Source organism: Phalacrocorax aristotelis, chromosome 1, assembly GCF_949628215.1.
Source record: "Phalacrocorax aristotelis chromosome 1, bGulAri2.1, whole genome shotgun sequence".
Taxonomy (NCBI): domain Eukaryota; kingdom Metazoa; phylum Chordata; class Aves; order Suliformes; family Phalacrocoracidae; genus Phalacrocorax; species Phalacrocorax aristotelis.
In genome coordinates, this window is record NC_134276.1 from 75,465,751 (window position 1) to 75,485,596 (window position 19,846).

At 37.9% G+C, this 19,846-nt stretch overlaps 1 protein-coding gene across 2 annotated transcripts in view; it reads right to left on the reverse strand.

Annotated features, from left to right (window-relative positions):
* Positions 1 to 19,846, reverse strand: part of PPP2R3B (protein phosphatase 2 regulatory subunit B''beta) — a 51,559-nt gene that overhangs the window by 21,486 nt on the left and 10,227 nt on the right. The window contains exon 1 of one of the 2 annotated variants that reach the window (XM_075094315.1): positions 14,069 to 14,309. The exons of the other annotated variant lie outside the window; for it this stretch is intronic. Within the exon in view, the coding sequence (XP_074950416.1) occupies positions 14,069 to 14,215 (147 nt within the window). The 5' untranslated portion in view covers positions 14,216 to 14,309. Of the gene's footprint in view, positions 1 to 14,068; positions 14,310 to 19,846 lie in introns of those variants that run through there. 2 annotated transcript variants of the gene reach the window in all.

Below are 19,846 nucleotides of genomic sequence, written 5' to 3' on the forward strand. Positions count from 1 at the left end.
CTAAAAAAATGCCAGATTTTATAATGGAATAAATGATTCCTGCAGAGGGATTTTTCTGGTAAACTATGCATGATTATGGCATGAAAGCTTAGAAATCTGTTTCTCAAGAATTTGTGGTATACCACACTACTAAAAAAAATATAGATGGCCAGTAATTAGTTATTTAAATGCATTTAGCTTCAGTAAGGAAGAATTTACCTTGTACTTAGTTTCCAAAATAAAGTCCAGTAAGGCAGAGAAACAAAGATGATAAGCAAAATAACGACAGTTATGTGGCAACTCAAACTAGCAATTAAACAGGAAGTCTAATCTCAAGGCCACTGTTCAAATGTAAAAACAATGGTTAATGCTATAAGGTGGCTCTTCCTAGTGTTAAATATGTTCAAGACCCTGAATTCCATCTCTCATTTCCAACCAGAACTAAGGGGGGGAACCCAAAACCAAAAAAAAAACCCACCCAAAAACCCCAACCTTCATTTTACTCCTTATGACCTTTGTCAAAGTGCCTGTAAAGATACACAGCTTTCCTACCACAATCAAAATCTTCCCTTAAGTCAGTGAAAGAGCTAGATGCTTATGGACAGCAGATTTTAATTTGCAGGGTTCCAACCCAGGAGCCTTCACTGGAATGCTACACATGCTAAAAAAAGCCTGAATTAACATCTTTCTCCTCCTCTGCATTTTTTTGAGCCAGCATTCCTGTTCACAGCTGCAGAATTACCTCAATGGAGCTACAAGTTTTATTTCACAGAGAAATAAGTTACCTTGAATCTGTGACACTTAAACTCAATGTCTGTCATTTTCTAATAATCCTGTAAATGCCAACATTTGACACCTTATCATTAGTTTAGTGGTCCCACTAAAAAGGCATGAGCTTAGAACAAAAGTACCACCAGGCACCAAAAATCCCTTCCAACCATATATTTCCCAAAAGTTTGGAAGTCTAAAGACAGAAACATTTTATTCTCTAAGTAACACTACCACCAGCCCTACAAATAGCGTATATGATTGGATTAACACCTTGTTTTATTTTAGAAACCCAGCATCAGCACTTGAGTAAAGCCCTAGCAGTTAACTGTATGCAAAACCAGCCTAAAGACCTTTGGACTAGTACCACACAGTCGGATAGCTAGCATGCTTTTGAGCACTGGCAATCAAACCATCTTTTACTTAAAAAAAAAATAAAATCAAACTCTTACATTCATTCCAAACAGTAAGGTTATTTTATTTTCCTTCCCCTTTTCCCCATTTACAAGATCTGCCTAGACAGCCACTCCCACATGAGCTGCTCAAATTGCCACCGAAGCAGCAGGAGTTCCAGTTCTCAGGGGTGCCCGACGAGGTGTGCCTCATCTGAGAGAGGCTAAGTGTCAATTATGGACTACTAACGTCCCCTGAACATTTCAGGTAACATGAAGTAAATCAGTACTTCAGGAAACCTTAGTATAGACAGACAAAGCATTTTGAAAATCCACAGCTAGGAAAATTTAGAGCCTCAGATTTAAAAAACTTCTTTTAGAAGGAAAGGTCGAGGCAGCGGGAAGACTACATTGGAAGAGGTCCCAAAAGAAGAAGAGAAGCTATCAACAGAACTATTTGTTCATCAGAAACTTTATATTTTCTCAGAATCTACTAGTTTACTTCACATACCCCAGAGTACACAATAAATGACTTCCACTAGCCCAGCTTAAAAGCTGTTCTTAAATGCACGTGCGGATCTCAGTTCAGGATTTGTAGTAAGACCCATGCTAGTATCTGTAACTTCCTTTGGTGCTATTTAAGACAGTTATACAATAAAGGGTATTTATTTATTTTTCATCTTTTTATCTGTTGTAAACATGTTCCAGACCATGATTATGAGGAAGAAGTTAAGCTATAGATTCAGAACTGAAGACAGACATATAGGTAAAAAAGATATTTTTCTAAGATAAAAATGCTATGTTCAAGCATGACTTTGGATTCAGCATGCTTAGTGTAAAAGTGTTTAATCTGTAAGACAGTATATTCATTCAACTCTAAACCTAAGTATAGAATACAAACCTCTCACTGCAAGACAAAATAACTCTCCCTATATTGAAAGATGTTGCCTATTTCTACATGCTGGTTTCTCAAAGTCAGTGAAAGAAGAAACTATAAAAATGCTTCATTAGCATTAGAAAGTGTATGATCACTTCACAATCATTTCCGATAGATTTGGTGCCTACATACAGGCTTCTAGTGAGAATACCACCTAGGGCACAACCCAAAATGTCCTTGAATATTCCACATGGTATCCAGCAGCCAGCTCAGAGCACAGCTCTCACTCTGCATCTGCTGCGCGCATGTTCTGACCACACTAATGTTTCTTAAATGCCACTAGCAACTTGCAATAGGACAACTGAATTGTACTGTTAATGTCAGTCAACAGAGCGATAAGAGCCTGTACCAAAGAAAGAAACAGGTCATCCAAAACTATCAGCTCTAATTAATGCACTATAAAGTCAGTGTTACATCTCCTGTCTCTCCCTCACCTTCCCAAGAAGGGCCAGCGATTCTCCTCTTCTCTCACCCTGAATGCCATCCGACAACCGAAAGGCTCCTTGTACAACGGCTGCTCCACTGTACACACTCAAATGAAGCAATGTGTGATACTAAAACGGCTCTGAAAGCTCCACTACTTTCATAAATTCAGCTAGTTACTTCTGTATATGCACATCCTATATAGCTGATGAAAAGTAAGTTCTGTTATTTCAGGGCAATTAAAATGCACTAATCGTGTGAGATTAAGCTGTTCTAAAATTAATTGTAACTTTAACCACAGAATTTCTTCATTAAGAAGAACTGCTAACATCAAACCTTTGAATTGAAAACCTACAACAGTCCGTTGTTCTTTTTACACAACTATTCCATTTCAGTGGTCAATTTAACACTTAGAAAGTGAGCTGTATTTTACTATGGCTTTAAGTTAGAACCTTTAATACTGGTACCAGTAAGCTAAACTGAGAAAAGAGACTGCTTTGGTATGTGAAGATTTTCACTGTATCTTGCCAAGAAATAGCACAACAAATAGTAAATAACTCATACAAGCAGATGTGTGCTGCAGCATCAGGACTGAATGGTACAATAACCTTTGCAATAAGCATATGTAAAGTCCAGAATCTGTAACTGTATTGTAAAGTCACCACTGCAGTTTAAGTTTTACGTAAGAGATGGGAAGTGAGGACTCCTTGAAAATTCCTTGCTTCTAATAATGTAAACAGACTTATGTAAGATTTGTCTATAAGAGAATTCAAGAAAACCTTTAATATGTAACCAGTTTTCATTCCTGACGTATACAACCTGTCCACAGTTATCCAACACTTCTTTGCTTTAAGTTTTACAAAGGAGGAAGTGGAAATTTATATCTCAATGGGGTTCACTGTTCAAAGCGAAAATTTCCCATTTTATTTTGCAGCTCTCCAGATACTTTTCCAGCTGCTGCCAGTGAATGGAAAATGAAACCATTATTGTAATTCCAATACAGCAATATATTAGTAAGTGCTAGAGAACATGGATACACCTCACTCCAAAGAGAAGTTTGGTCTTCTTGCTTGATAGTTGCCTTATATCTACCAACAGATGAGTTGCACTCAGCACTAACTTGGTTCTAATAAAAAAATGAAGACAACACAGATTTTCAAATGAGGTGCCCTTTTCCCTCTCTCTCAACTGAAAGAGCTGCCACTATGATGGAGTCGTTCAACTACAGGATATACTTCTGAAATAAAGAGTAAGGTGGTGGTCGTTCCCAGATATTTTAAGACTGCATACTCAGTCAAGTCTAGATCTACATCTGCACATAGAGACTACCACCCAGAAGTGCTGAACCCCACAGAGGGGTTGAATATGTGGGTTCAAATGCAAGCGAGTGCAACCTTAAAAAGGACTTGCTGGAAAAGGAAACAAGGTAGATAGAGTTATGAATGTAATATCTTTTACACAACTTAGCATTAGGACACAAGCTTATTGAACTGATTAGATATTTGCATTGTTTTGACATGACTACAGAAAAAGATAACTTCATTCAGAGATGCTGATGCTTTCTAATATCTGACAGACACCAACATTTGTTATACCTGTTTCTCTAAAAAAAACCACCCCAACATTTAAAATACATTTACAGAGTTAGTGTTCAGCTCTTGCTGTATTATTTGACATGAATTTCCATAAGGATGTCCATATTAGAAAAAAGTCAACAGAATACATACAACAGGGTCAAGACAATAGGACCCAAAAACCTTCTATCTTACATTTAGAGCCAACTTCACATTAAGTTTTTACTAAGAAGTGGTATACCACAATTCCAAACAAAAAATTTTATTAAATACTGAAAATACTATAAAGAGATTTTTACCTATCAAATAGGTAAAATTGGTTCAAATCCTTAGTATTTTTAACCAGGGAATTAAAAAAAAGGAATGTTACACTACTTTTCAAATGCGCAATGCACGAATTAATCTAGTTCTCCAGTAGCTGGGGTCTTCTATTCTTATATATCATCCTTCATGCTAATGTTACCTGGGTAAAACAGAGTGCCTGATAAACTAAGAGGATTTTCTGCAGAGGTACACTATTCAGCCTTTTAAATCCTAATACCCCTGCAACCACCCATGTACAATGCCTATAAATCACTCAACAACAAAAGCAGATTGGCCATCAAGTTCCCTGATACACAATAGAAAATAAAAGTCAACACAGAGACCCAAAGGGCAACAGGATGGTAGTGACGAGACTCAAGCATGTTTAGCACATGAACTTGAAAATTCAAAGCTTATGCTACACTATTTTATTTTTTATATGAAAAGCCTCTCCTTTATTAAACTCAAGTCAGTTCTTACAGAATACAAGGTGCCCTACAGTCTATCAAAATGAAATAGTAATTGTGAATGTAAGAAAGTGTTATCAGTAAGCAGGCTTAAAAGGAGCACCTGACCAACCTTCCTGTCTGTTCTTTTCACAGCCATCAGTCCAAGCCTGACCAATAGTCTCAGGAATATTTCTTCTCTAACTTACTATGGATTTGATTGTGCTGTGAAACTCAACATTTCCCTCTAGATAATCAGGTGACAGGATCAGTAGTTTTATGGAACTTAAATCTTGAAAACACCAGGTAATGGATTTATGCTACTATTGTCTAGAAGCAGGTTCAGTCTCATCGGGAAGGAAAAAGACATTAATTAAAAAAATCTGTTCCAACACCTCAAATACTTTGGCAGGTTAAAGTGCCTTCAAAAGCCTCCTTCATCATGGGTAAAGCAAGCTTACTACCAGAACTTCCCTCATGACAAGCCCAGAGAAACACCTCTTCTGTAACACCAGCTCTCCTGACCTTGTGGTAGACATTCAGAATTCCAGTTACTTCAGTTACAGAGAACGAGGAGAAATCATCATTTCTTTATGCTCTTCATTAGCCTCTTTCTAGCCAAACTAAGACGACAGATTTATTACCGCAAGAGTTCACTGACTGTACCATTTCCCATACAGCTTCATATGCTTAACAGTATTCTTTCCTCTATGAAAGATGATCCTCTGTCAACTTAAAGCTTTCAAAATTATTTTTTTTTTCCAAATTAGATTTCTCTAAAACCTAGCTGTTTCCCTGAAAAATAGCTTGAAAACAGTAATTTAATCTGAAATCTTAATAATGAAGTTTCACAGCATGGCATAAGGCAAGCTATACCACAGTTCACCTGCATCTTCCCCTACTCCTGCATACAGTTTACCAACCCGTCTGTCAGTATTAGCGATAGTGAAACAGTATGGTGAACTGCCTCATGTCACCAAGACAGCTAAAAAGCAAAGCTAAAAAAACACTATTTGTCCTCATCCAATCCACACAGTTGATTCCATTTAGAAGCAACATGGTTCTGATGCCAATACCAGGAAGATTAGAGGAATACTGTGGCAGATTTGTTTGAAATAAGACTTCATTAAACTTAAAACCATGCTAAGATCCTGATTCATCTTACCTAGCTTAGTCAGAAAGTTAAAACATATGTGAATGATCAAGCTCAGAGACACACCTACAGAGAATGAAACTATGCATATATACCCCAACACTTGTTCTTAGCATAAGTCTTTCCTCAGGCAAACCTTTTAGTCCCAGTTGCTGCTCCCTGTCCTGGACTTCAGTTTGCTATCCTTCAGTCACTGTCTGGCAGCTGTTTTTGGATGTACTATAGAGACTAATTTTATCATACATGCTCCTTTTTCCACAGTAAGAGATAAACATCTATTAATTTTAACACTGATGCAGTTTCAGACTAGCTTACTTTTGCTGTTAGCCTTAATTGATATCAGTTCAGGCTGCAGTCACTTAAAATTTGTCCTATAATGAGGGGAAGGAAACAGAAAAATAAATACACTTTTCCATAAAGTTCTAGCCATATACCACTAGAAGAGAAAGTGATTCAAGCTACATTGTTTCTGATTTTATACATACTGGTCACCTGAATTAACACATGGGAGCAGGGTTCAGCAACCCTCACAAGGCAGTTGGTGTTCCAGTTCGCAATTCCTTTTTCACCTTCAAATTCCAACCAAACATGTCTGCGTCTCCTGCCTATGCACCAGGTTGTACACTCGTCTCAGTTTTACACAGATTGTCTGCTATCATTCTCATCCCACTTATGCATGTTCTTGGCAGTTTACTCTCAAGGCTATTTCTTTACAAAAGTCTGTGGTCATTTGGTCTTGTGATTAATGCAAATGATAATCCTCAATGCTAAACCAACTTTATTCTAGAAATGGAGCCATTTGTTGCTCTGTCCTATTTTGGCAGTAGTCAAGTGCCCCAAGTTTCTGGGATTGACGTGTTCCAGCAAGCAGCAATTCCATGAGCAAATCAAGAGAGATTCAGTGAAGTTCAGAGCAGTCAGGAGCCCAGGATCCTTTCTGAGGTTACAACAGTAAAAGTGAAGGCTAAGGAAGACCCTAGACTTGCACCACAACTTGTAGAAGTACTCAGAGGAATATGATGGGGATTAAACTAGTGTTCCATGGCCTAATATGTACATTCAATTTATTTGCTATGAGCATATAAAACAGCTCTAAGGATGGAAACCTCTTGTATAGTTGGTTCAACTGTAAGTCAAGCTTATTGTGTTCAGAAGCTCATAGTGCAGAAAATGTTACTGTAAACTGAGATAAAGCAAATGGTGAATCTAACTGATCTGTTCCCTCTTCCATCCACTGACAACCTAAGTTAGGCAAATCCCTTCCTGGTTTGGCAACCAGCAGTCAAACTACAAATAGAAAGTTCAGAGTTAGTTGATTTGCATGTTTGTTTTTTTTTGTTTGTTTGTTTTAATCATCCAGTAACTCTACTAGTAATGTGGTCCATGTTGCTAGCAAAAAAAAAATCAACTTCAACAGTAAAGCATCAATCCTTCTACAGCATCCCTGGCTACCAAGAGGCAGGGATAAGGATCTACCTTCATTTTAATGTTTGAAAATTCAGCTTAACAAAAAATTCAGGTCTATTTTGTCACTGAAATACTGTTTGTATGGTAACCTCTGATTTTGAGATAAAAAAATATTTTGTTAGTTGTTTGCTGGTTGAAGCTAATTTCACCCCTTATTTTAAGTCTCAAGACAGCAGAGTAAGTAGTTGTTCAGCTAGCTACTCTTAATTGCATGATAGCTAGGGAAAGAAGCATCCCACCCAGTTTGAGTGAAATTGCTGTGGTAAGGGCCATCACCAGATAGTCCTGAAAGTATTACTAAAGCTAAAAAAATTTTTTTGAAAGAATTCTTTAACAGTGGCACAACTCTAACTCTTTTCCCCTTTAACTTAACGAAGCCATATTTAAACAGCCAAAATAAGCCTCAAGAGAAAGCCCCTGAAGCCTCTGTATTTCAGCAGAGCATGCAAACTTTGGACCATCTGTGCAAACCGATTTGGGATAGTGTACTATTTCTCATGTAGGAGGAGATGGTAGGTAGCAGCATCCAGGAAAAGCTTCCACACAAAATGATGAAATACATACCATACACACCACATTGCATAATAAAATTAAAAACACATTCAACTAAAAGCATGTGCAGTCACCACAGAAAAGTCGTACTACATGCACACATACAAAATAGCATGCAACAAGGAACCAAACACTGGCAAGTTTTCAAATGGTCAAAAACTGATTTTCACTAGTTTAGTGAAGATTGAACTCTCCATCCAAGATAAATTAGCATCACTTTTCTGCATGATACCTAACCATTATAGCACATGCTTCCTAATCTCCTCACTGTCAGTAATATATGTGCTGCACTAGCAGATCTCTTACCCAAGTTCTACAACTCTGATTTTGGTAATACCAGGATTCTCTTGATTTGCAGTTTGGTATAACTGACAGACAAATCATGCTGGAAACTGGAGGACACTATTGCAAATATATTATTGCTCTAGAAACACCTCCAAAACCAGCTCATCTGTTTGGTGTTTTGTACAGTCACATAGAGCTTCAGCAAAGAAGTCCCAGTTACACAGTTAAACAGTTTAATGATTTATTCAGAAGTGCCCCGGGGTGAGGATGGAATGGAAAAGGACGAAGTAGTTACCTCCCCCTCAAAGCCATAAGCGCAAGAGACCTTTACATATTACATGCATGTCTGTCAGTAACGTGCTTTATTTGCTAACAAAACTTTTACCCTCCACATGCCCTGTTGATTTACAAAAGGAAAAAGCTACAGATTATAAAATGAAAAAAGAAAAGATTCTTCAGAAAAATCTACCCTGTGAAAGGCAACTTCTACATTTTGTGATAAGACATAAGTGGTGCAAAAATATTAGTCACCAGCTGTGAGTTGTTGTCAAACAGCCTCCATTTTATGAATTGTATCAGATCAAGTATCCCAGATCTAATATATCCAGTTTGTCGTATAGATGCAGCTTTCTCGGAAAATACTCTGATTGTAGGTTGAATCAGTACTCCTGTTCTTTACCAGTGTATTCTATTACCCCAACTGTTTTCAGGAGACAAGCTGGTAAGATGCTCCTAGTACATGATCATTTTGATTGTACTCAGCCAACGGACCAGACTGGGACTCACTACCTGCAAAGTAGTCACATGTGCCAGAACACCATTTTAATGGGGGAAAAACTGACAGTCAGTTACACCTGAGGCAATTCTAATATTCTTCTACAAGAAACAGTCCTTGTCAGGACAGGCCACCAGTTCAACATCAAAAGTAACAAATAGGGCGAAGACAGACATCCACTTAATTCTTAAGCTCTGCAATAACTTCTCATCTTTCTGTGTTTACAGCAAAGCAATTTTCAACCACTCAGTGCAGCTGAGCTTAGGAAAAACCCATTCAAACAAGAAAAATATCAACAATCTCAGCCTTGTTACTGAGCTGCAAAGTCAACAGCTGGAGCAAGTATTCTGTCAACTTCTTGTCTGACAACATCCCAACAAATTCTGATTTGGACAACTGCAAAAACAATCTCATATCCCACTTACCCTGTAAAAGTTGAAGGATATTTTATATCAAGATGTGCCCAACTGTTTCAGGCTTTCCAGCGTACGAAGTAGTCAGTCATAGAACATCTACTATTAGTAGCAGTAGTGATTATAACGGCATGGGAAGTATATTAAAATGGAGAAAAGGCTAGTGAAACTTAGTTTATTCCCTTTTATTCCAAGGGAAAAATAAATAAATCAGAACTCTTCGATGTCTGAATTGTTAGGTCAAAAAACAGCTGCAGGGGGAACTGACATCTAGACTCTTAAATCATGCAAGCAAGTAAAGCAAGCTGTAAGATAAACTTGCACTCTATTAGCTTTTCTACAGAAATAATAAAGTTATGCAAATATGTACTACCAGCCACAAGCAGGTAAAGAAGCTGCTACCATAGGGCAGCCAAACATTTCAAGCTTGGATTGTGAGTCTCCACTGCAGAAGTGGTAAAAACTACCAGTTTGCTTACAGCTTCCTTTAAGAGGCTAGAGCTTAAGACCTGGCAAACTATTAGCAGTGGACTGTTCATGGAAAACCTCTCATCTTAACTAGCCAGTCTCAGCAGGCAGCTTAGATATTTTCATTCTATCTTAAATGTTGGCATCTGTTCCAGAAAACTGGTATCAAGTGTAACTATTAACTACAGTCAGAATGAGATTTCTGTCCTCCTCCACCCCAAACACTTGGGTTTTATTCTTTAAAAATAGTGTTTGTGTGCCTGATGTTAAAGTATTATGTAAAAATGGATTTCAAGTCCTCCCCTGTGGTGTTAAAAGGTCTCCAAATGATGTTAAATTAGAAAATTGATGCTAGTAAGAAAGCTGGCCTGCCAGACACCTCTAATTGTTACACAACCTACTTCTGTGACTATAATTGTAAAACCAACTGCCTCATTTCAACACTTAAAAATTCATTTTACCTCAGAAATGGGAATGTTATCTTCATGACTGGAAGAATCAGCGCAGTACAGCACAACCACACACCAGCACAACACATATTAGCACCTACGGGCTCTGAATTCATTGCTGCCTTGAACATGCCACAAGTATGTATGAAGCATCTCAGTAACAGAGGAGTGCAAAAGTGATCAAGAGGCTAAACTTACTTCACTCAGAAGGAAAGCCAATCTTGTGAGGCACTGTAGAAGTTCAAGAAATAGTTCTCATACAGCTGACATAAATAGCATGCGTAAGCAGCATTTAGTATCATTAACAGGTGGTCATGGAATTAGCAGTTCTCCATTTCCACACTGAGGTGACACACACAAAACTACAGGAATTACCAAATAGTATCAGCAGATAAAGGCATGATGCATTAAAAATATCAGAAAATACGCCAGCACTCAGTTCTGGCACTGACATTCAGCGGGTTAATTTGACATTCCCCCCCCCCCCCCCCTTTTTTAAGTCATCACATTCAGCACATATTTGACTTTAAAAACATCTCATTTTAAAGTTAGAAGCTCAACTGTTCTACAAGGTGGTGTGGCCTCTAAGTAGCTAAACTAGGAAAATAGGTATTTTTTGCTAACACTGAGTTACATTGGTATAAGCATGTCACTGTACACAGATGTATTTTATTCTGTTATCATTTTGTTTCCAACTTCAGACTTATTTTCCTCACCTAGACTGGGTAATGATGCTGATTATATTCCAGCTCTGGCAGGCAGGGGACGTCACCAGCTGTTGGCTAAAACACTCTGCTCAGCTATCAGCAGGTAATAAGCTTTTCAGTTTGCATCTTTAAGTTGCCAGTACATTTGACATTGGGAGGGAGAAGAAACTCTCAAAGTTTCAGAGAAATTGATGAGCAAGACAGACATGGTGCCTCTTCAAGTGCTGCATTTCCAGTTCGCTATAGTCTGTAGGTGTTATATTACCTAAGAATGATCTTTCTTACAAACAACATCAGGAGAAGATAGACTGAAGTTCTACTGAGTTTTGTGCAGAGTTATCTATTCAAAAATTCAATTCCCCAAAGTAATAGAGAACATTTCAGTAGTTGTGTATTATTCTTCCTTTTGAGAAACTGATCTTTGCAGCCCTTTTGCTCAGTTTTATCAGTTTTCATTAATGAATGCAACCACTGAGAAATAGCCTGTCCACCACTTTCCAGAGCCACCCACCCCACTACTGGTTGTCTATTTAAAGATTTTAATGAAACTTGATTTGCTATGCTCCAACAGCCACCCTTTCCAGAACACAGGGGATTACCCACACAGATTACTTACATGGCTCTGTGCAAAAATCCACTGCCTTAGAATTCCTAGAACCTGTGGAAGACTCAGTCACTCCAAACCACCTCAGAGCAGATGTTGAGCCACATGTTATCTCATTCACAACCATTACTCATTTTTTCTTTTAAAAGGCTAGCTTTAATAGCACTAAATCTCTTAAGGAGAATCTGCTGTTTGTTTAACTAGTTACAGAAACTGTGTTGATACAAAAAATTGTATGAGTGTAGTAGAAGTATCGAAAAGACAGATTGGCTTCCATTTCTGCTTGATTTTAGCATTCCAATTTTACATCACATTCATGAACTGTTTTGTCTGAAAGCCAATATTACAGTGGTATAGGAGGTCGTAAACTCCAATGGCAACAAAGCTTAGCAACTGAAATGAGAAAAATTTTTCAAGTTATTCCACAAAAGCTCTAAGCAGTCTTTAATTTCGACATTGAGTTTCCTCAATGATTATGTAGAAGATGAATAGCTATTCTTTGAAATGCACCTAACCCACACGGACAACTTGAAATTAACATTACCAGGAAGCATCAGATAAAGAATGTCCACCATCTTCTATACCAACAGTTACCAGCACACTTTTTTAAAGTACTTTCAAAAAGGTCTCCTTAAAATCATGAGGTTGAAGTGAAGTATCATTTTAAAAAGGAGCCTCAGAGAAAATACTTCATGTCAAATTGAGCAGAGACAGCTATCAGATTTTAGTTTTATACTCCTATTAAGTCCGTTTTGCCCATAGAATTTTGTCTGTAACATAATTAAGTGGTTAACATATATTATTCTACAATTGCCATTTACCCAAGAAGTGTAAGTCTGGTTAAAAAATTAAAAAAATGTTTGTTCATTGTCTGCAATGTAAGTTTATAGCCAGCAGCATGCCAAACCAGAAAAAACTCTACAGATTGGACAAGCTGTTGTCTCAAGTACTTAGTTGCTAGTAGATATGCATTACCCTACTACATTATGTTTTCTAGCTCAACATACAAATGCCCTGAAAAAGTGCAAGTGATCCAACTAGCATTCGATGAGAGGCACATCAAGTCAAGAGGCAACACACAAGGTAATACTGCATTTGTTTACAACAGGATGCCATGACTAGACTAAACTTGCCTCATGCTCTGAGGTGCCCAAATACTAGCTTGTCCTCTGTCTCTAGTCAACAAGTTTCCTTCTCTCTTCAGTTCAGCACAAAAGATTCAAGTCATAAAATAGTTTCATTCACAAGTTTATGTTGAATGGCATAAACCAGCAGGGTCAGCACTTGCATTATGCTTTGCACAAATGAATAAGCATTGCTTATATAGCTCAGTCAAAATAAATTTGAAATATAGAAGACAGAAAGCTATCACATTTTTAGGGTCATAGGGCTCTAAGGCCCTCTCTCGAAGGTCACCTGAAAGGGACACTAGTGCACTGAATTCAAAATTAAGTAGCAGGCTATATTTAGAATCATTTTAAAAGCCAGCAATCCTAAGATAATGTAGTTTTTACTGAACTGCTAAATTTTCCTTAATTAAAAAAGGGTAAAAAAAGTCACATACTATCACTCATATACCTTTAGTACACGAATTTGAAGTGAGGGTGAGGTAAGGACAAAGTGAATGCTTTCACATACCACCAAAAGCCTTAAATATAAGCATGTTTGAGGAAATACCAATTTTCAGTTTCTCCAGTAAAACAGTTGTACACTTCCCCCCTTCCCCAAAAGATAACGTCTTTGAACATTCACCCTGTAAGAAGTTTTCCTTCTAATTATATGTTGCAAATGCTTCTATTCTCAATTACAAGCTCACTTTAAAATGGTGGATTTAACTCACTACTGCAAACAGCAGGGGCACAGGCGTAGACCGTGTAGCAACAACTGATCTCATCCAAATACAAAGTCCAAAATAAACATAATCTAAAGGAATTCAGGGTCATCATGTAAGTATAAAAGCACACCGTTTAACATCCTATATTGGAGTTAGTAAAGTTACAGCCTATTTCAGTGTATTTTATATGTCCTGTTTCAATAAAAAGTAAATTAAAAACCCTGGGGAAATGCATGCAAATTATTATGCAGATTAAGGAAAACAGTCTTTAAAAATCTAACAGCATTAAGCACGCCAACTTTCCACTGCGTATGCCGCTGTGCAAATACCGAACTTTATCTACACTACATACTTCAGTAAACTCTCCTCATGTTTTGTTTGCAGAAAACTACCTGCAGTCTTCTAAAACACAGAAAAATCAGACATCAGACTATCAAAATTCTGCTAGCTGAGGAAGAACTTGTGTGTATTTCCTGCAATTTGCGTGGTTGTGAAGGTACAAGTGACAACAATAATTGCATAAGAACTGAAAGACAAACCTGGACCTGCTGAAAAGCCTTCAGTCTCTTCTTAAATCTAGAAGGTAAAACAAAATCACATCCTCGAGCTAGCAATGCCAACTCCTTTCTTAGATCAGGATCTTGCCGCAAAGAAATCTCCTTTATCCTCATGCTTTCGGATTTCATATAATGTCTGTGTGCCAGTCCAGGCACTTGAGTCCCAGTAAATAGCAGAGCTGTTGTATTATCACACAGTGCCACTTAAAGCAGCAGCTGTGCCCGAGTTCTCTGATATTATAGGAGAGTCAGCTCAACTTCGCCTCCTCCATACATTAAAGGCAACTTGGCTGGAATCGCAAAAACAGATTGGAAAGTCACTTTGGGGGCCTGCCCTTTCGTACATGCATTCCAAAGTCTAAATGGGACAGTATGGAAAAAAACAAACTTGTTTGGAGGAGCATCTATAAAAGCAGCTTCCAATTTTAAAAAAGCAAGCCTTAGAGGAATGCAGAGAGGCCAGCCGTGGTCATTTTGTAGCTTCCTCCTCCTCCCATCCCCCTCAGTTTTTCCTTCTGTCACAAAACACTCACTGTCTAGCTTCAATGAAGTACCTCACTGAAGGATAAGGCTTATTACACAGCAACTAAATTCCTTTTAACTCTTCAGTCCTTTAGCAAAAACCCTATTACACTGAGAAAATGAGGGCAATGACAGGAAAATCTGCAGACTTTTAGAGTGGCTCACAGTTACATTAAACAGATTTTTTTTTTCTTTTATACTCATCTAGATCCAAGTTACTCTACTGCAAGAATCTAATCATTCAAATGCCAAGGCAGAGAGCAGCAGCAGAAGAAATGAGGCAAATGTTACCACAATGAAATGCTGCTTTGATTCATGTTTTACAGAAAAGCTACCTTAGACATACCAATGATGTAACAAAATCTGAAAAAAGTTGACAGATTTTTTTTTTTGCTTAAATAGGAGTTTTATAAACATTAACATCCACATACTAGATCGCATACCTGTCACATTTCAGCAGCACTAAAGTTAGATTCCGCTAACATTATTTTCAGTTTATTGAATCTCAAATACATTTTATAGGAGGGGTGAGGCCATGTTTTAGTCCATTGCAATCTTCTTCCCAGAAACAGAAATCTGATAAGCTTTTGTAGAAATTAAAGTGACCTTCTGCCCTTCCTCCTTTATGGTTTTAGGTACATTAATTGATAACTGGTGAAGTTTTTGCATTTTAAATGGGTATACCTTTACATAGTAGCATTTTCTAAAGATTGCTATTTTGATGAAGTTTTTTTTTCAAATATCACCATTACAGCTATGGGTATGGCAACTCTTGCTCTTCCAGTTCACGCTGTGAACACTCTTAGCACCCCCAAGTTCTCTAAGATGTTGGTATATTGCCCATTTACTTTTCTGTACCTTGTCATGCACAAGTTTAGTAACTAGACAGCATGAAAAGGAAGATCTGACCAGTCTTACTCTGTTTTCATCCCTCATGCTTTAAAATAAGGCCACTTTCTTGATTACAAAAGATGTACACAGCCCAAGAAACATTAAAACAACTCTTTCGCCACTAATTTTGAGATTTCTTTTACTGGACTGCATTAGTGTTATCCCCACACTGTATTATCTATAATCTTTAGCCCTATTCATCCATTCATAGCCATGCTGTCATGTAACAACATATTAAAACCCCATAGTAAATATCGCCATAAGATTAAGAAAAGGAAACTCTGAAAAACTACTAGTGCAACATGATTTGTCTGAATTGGATCCTTTTTAGTTTATCATGCACCATTTGAAAGTAAACAATGACAAAAAGCCTGTTTTCTTAGTTCTAATTTACCATCCAGTTTTCCCAACCAGTTTCTTCATTGCAACTTGTTATGAAGTGGGAGAACAAGAAAGGAACTGATGAGGCAAGAGTCACACAATGTGGCTGGCATCACCAGACTATCAAACTGCATTGAGCAAAGTTGGCTGTTACTCGCTGTCTTTTAGGAAGATCAGATCAACTAACCTGTGATAACCCTTGGGCCACAGGGAAGCCCGTGGGGAGCTAGGCATGCAGCACACAACAGCAGCGTGCCAGGAACTTGAGATGAAGGACTGAGGTGTTAAAGTAGGAGAAGAATCCTGCTCTGACAACAGATACCCACTCCAGACCAAAATGTTTGGGAAGGTCAGGAAGGTTGTATTGCAAGGCAGACTGCATTTCAGGTTTGGCAAAAATCGGCCTTAAGTAAGGAAAGGTATCTTCTCACCTAAATTGCATTCTATTTTCACCCCTTTTCACCAAGTGACATGCTCCCATTTACTACTACGCTCACGGACCTGTTTGAGGTGGCTGTAGTATGTCATTAAGATGAGAGACTGCCACATGGAGAGCCAACCTAAAAGACTGGAGCTCCAATTCACCTGAACCTGCTGAAGGAGCCTCAGTAAGAAATCAATGTTCTGAACTCCATTTTGGAAATGGTTGCAGATTTCCCTTCTTTTTACAAATGGAGCTCAGTCCGTAACCACTTAACCAGCATATTATGTTCAGTATTTTGAATATTCTGTATTTTGTTGTCATAATATTACTTAGCTGCCTGAGGTAGATGTTAAGTCAATTTCATTATTAACGTACTGTTGTTTTAGTACCATTGTCACTAGTCTGGTTACAATCCTAGTGATCATTTATATACCTGTGTCAAAAGTTCACAGGTTGCATGTAGATTCTTCATACATTGCAATTCAGCATTTAGTTGCAATACATTGTGAAAGGTAAGTAGACTGGCAGTTTTTAATCACTTCCTTTTCACAATCTGAAAAGAAAGCAGTTTGTATTGCCCCATTTAAGGAGGTAGAACCATTTGTAAAGCAATGTGGTCAAGAACCCCTTAAGATCAGTTTCAACCTTTTCAGTCATGAATTAGCCACAGGGGAATGGGAAAGCCAGACTGAACTAGGAGTGTTCAGGTATAGTGTTACATTCTAAATCTGAATTCTGTCCAGTGAAAGCTATGGCAAAATCCTTTCCTGGGTGAGGGGCTGGATGCCAGGCATGAAGCTGTTCACGTATCCTGGCAGCTTATTATTAGCTAGATAAACAGAAGGGAAGATGCATGCTCAGAGCTTCCTTCCAAAGCTAAAGATACACACTATGAATGGATCTGACTCAAGGGACTGTAGTTAAAGAGTCTACCACTTTAACAGAGGTCTGAACATACCCAACAGCAGTGTATTATTTATGTGGCTGTAACACAAAAGTATTCAAGTGAGACAAAGATGAGGATCACTAATATTTTGGGTAACATGGAAGAAAGAAACCTGAAGAATACCTCAGAAAATCTCAAGCATTTGCCTACAAAAATGCAATTTCTTGTCAGAAGCATACACTGACAGTAGACTTAAAGTCTTAAGAGATTATGGGGAACTGACCAAGTCATCAAAAAAAGCATCCAAGCATTAAGTTAAATATGTAATAAGATATATTCAGCCTTTAGTTGCTCGGGTCCAGCCTTCAACCCAGTAGCACATGAACCAAGATGACATAAACCCTGTTTGGCCTTTGGAGACAGTTTAAATAAGGCTGAATGAGCAAGCCCAATGGCAGCAGTGTGCAACCTAACAGAATCCCTCAGCCTGCGATGGTGGCAGAAATTAGACTGGCTCCTGGGTTAACTGTGGAAAGAGAACTATCATATCTCCACAACAGCCAACAAAAGGGTTGTGAAACTAGAGTACCCCTTTCCAATAGAAATTGGTTAGTGAAGGGCAGAAAAGTACAGTTAAGAGAAGATAATTAAAGCAAGGTGGCATCTTTATCAACACAGAAAAAAGATGAAACAGCACGGCTAACTTAGTACTAAAGATGTATTTCAAATGTTTAAAGTGGGAAAAGGCACTATTAATACAAGCAAATCAATCAGGAAGAGATATATATATGTATAAAGAGAAGTCAAACAGCAAACAATGTTAAATAAAACACAGCTACCATGAGGCAGAAAAGACAAAGAAGAAATTATGTAAATATATGAGAAGACAGACAAATGAAAGCAGCAATTCTTTGCTAGACTGGGAAAACAAGCAAACAATAGAAAAATCCCTGAAATGCTGGGTTAATTTTACTCCTCAGTCTTCACAAAAGATTGTGACTAGACTATCACCATTATATAATATTATCAGGAGTTATTTCTAGACCACAGTCCATACCTAGCCTTTGATCTACTGAAAGATGCTGGAACTAGATATGCCCCATTATTTGCATAATAATTAGACATCTGATAATTATTCAGTTTCCAACTCAAACCAAAGCTCCACCATCAGACTGAACTTTTAAGAAATCTAACCCAATTTCTGCAAAGCATATTGCATAACAGTAGATGCAAGCACTGCACTTCAGTAAACAATGCTCATTGAGTAGATAAATTATTTACACTAGCCTGCAGATCTTTAATCCTGCAGACCAGTGGCAGCCTGTGGATCACTGTTGTAACAGCAGTTCAAAGTACTGAGTAAAAACTAAGGGGAAAGATCAGAAGGCAATGCCCATCTCATCCAGATTTGATTTTATGACTTACAAAATGAGAACCTTTGCCAGGCTTGGTACTATCTGCAGTACCTTTCTGCTTAACACTATATATAGCAACATCCAGTGTTGACATAGTCTAAATAAATGAATGAAGAATGGTAGTGCTTCTCTTTGGAAGGAATTCTAGAACTCCCACTCAAGTCTTCAAAAAGGCCCTTGCAGGGGAAACCTTTTTACAGCAATGGGCCAAGGCCTCAGTTGTCCAAGTGTGTTATTTTACATTATTATGAACAACAAACAAGGCATTTACTTCTCAGGAGACTACAGTACATAGCAAGATTTACTGACCTTGAATTTTAGTAGAGCAGGTACTATAAAACATGAAATGTCTAGAGAGTGGGAGAATACAAGAATAAACAGGAAGTAGCAAAGAACAGTTTGGTTTTTATCCGTATAGCTGCCTCAGCAATCAAGAATATTAACATCTGTTAACAAGGTGACCCACTCAGGGCTGGAGGAAAAACCCACTGATACAGTTTTTTCAATTCTGAATTCACAAATACCGATTTTTATTTTCATTTTCCAAACCCCCTAACTCTACCTTGAAATAAGGATGCACAAGGTTGAAACCTATCCATCCTCATACTGATGGATAAGGAAAAGGATTTAATGGGATCCCAAATTTTCCCAGTTTTTCAGACACTTACCTAACTTGCTTCTTTGCTAGTAACTTGCTGTTTTTTAACTGCTCTGTATGGGAAGAGAGCAAGAGGACAATGTACATGTGAACAGAATAGCAAAGCATTATTATCCATCCCCAACTCTCCTTTGGATAAGAGTCACCGTTTTTCAGTGGTACGCTGACAAAACCGAGGGGAGATGAAGCCTACAATGTCTAGATGATAGAAGGAATCAAGTTGTTATGCTCATACCCAACTATTAATTATGCAAACTTATTGCTTTAAGGTTATTGATAGTGTTTCGAATATTGTGTGCTACACCGATGAACTGCTAGATGTTGTCACTGTGTAGTTCAGAAATCTACTTGCACAGGGAGAAACTGAGCCTTTGGCCTTGGGAGGAAGTTCCTGTGAATCTGGGTCGAGATGCATATTTTTTTCTTTGAGGATGCAATGCCTCCCCCACAGAACATGCAAACAATTGGAAAACATGGAAGTCTTGCATGTGTATGCCTTCTCTCATGATTATTTAGATTTTCCAGTATGCTTGGATTAGACAGAGCAATGCCTGGAGTTTCTTTCCACAGTTGCTGGGAGAAT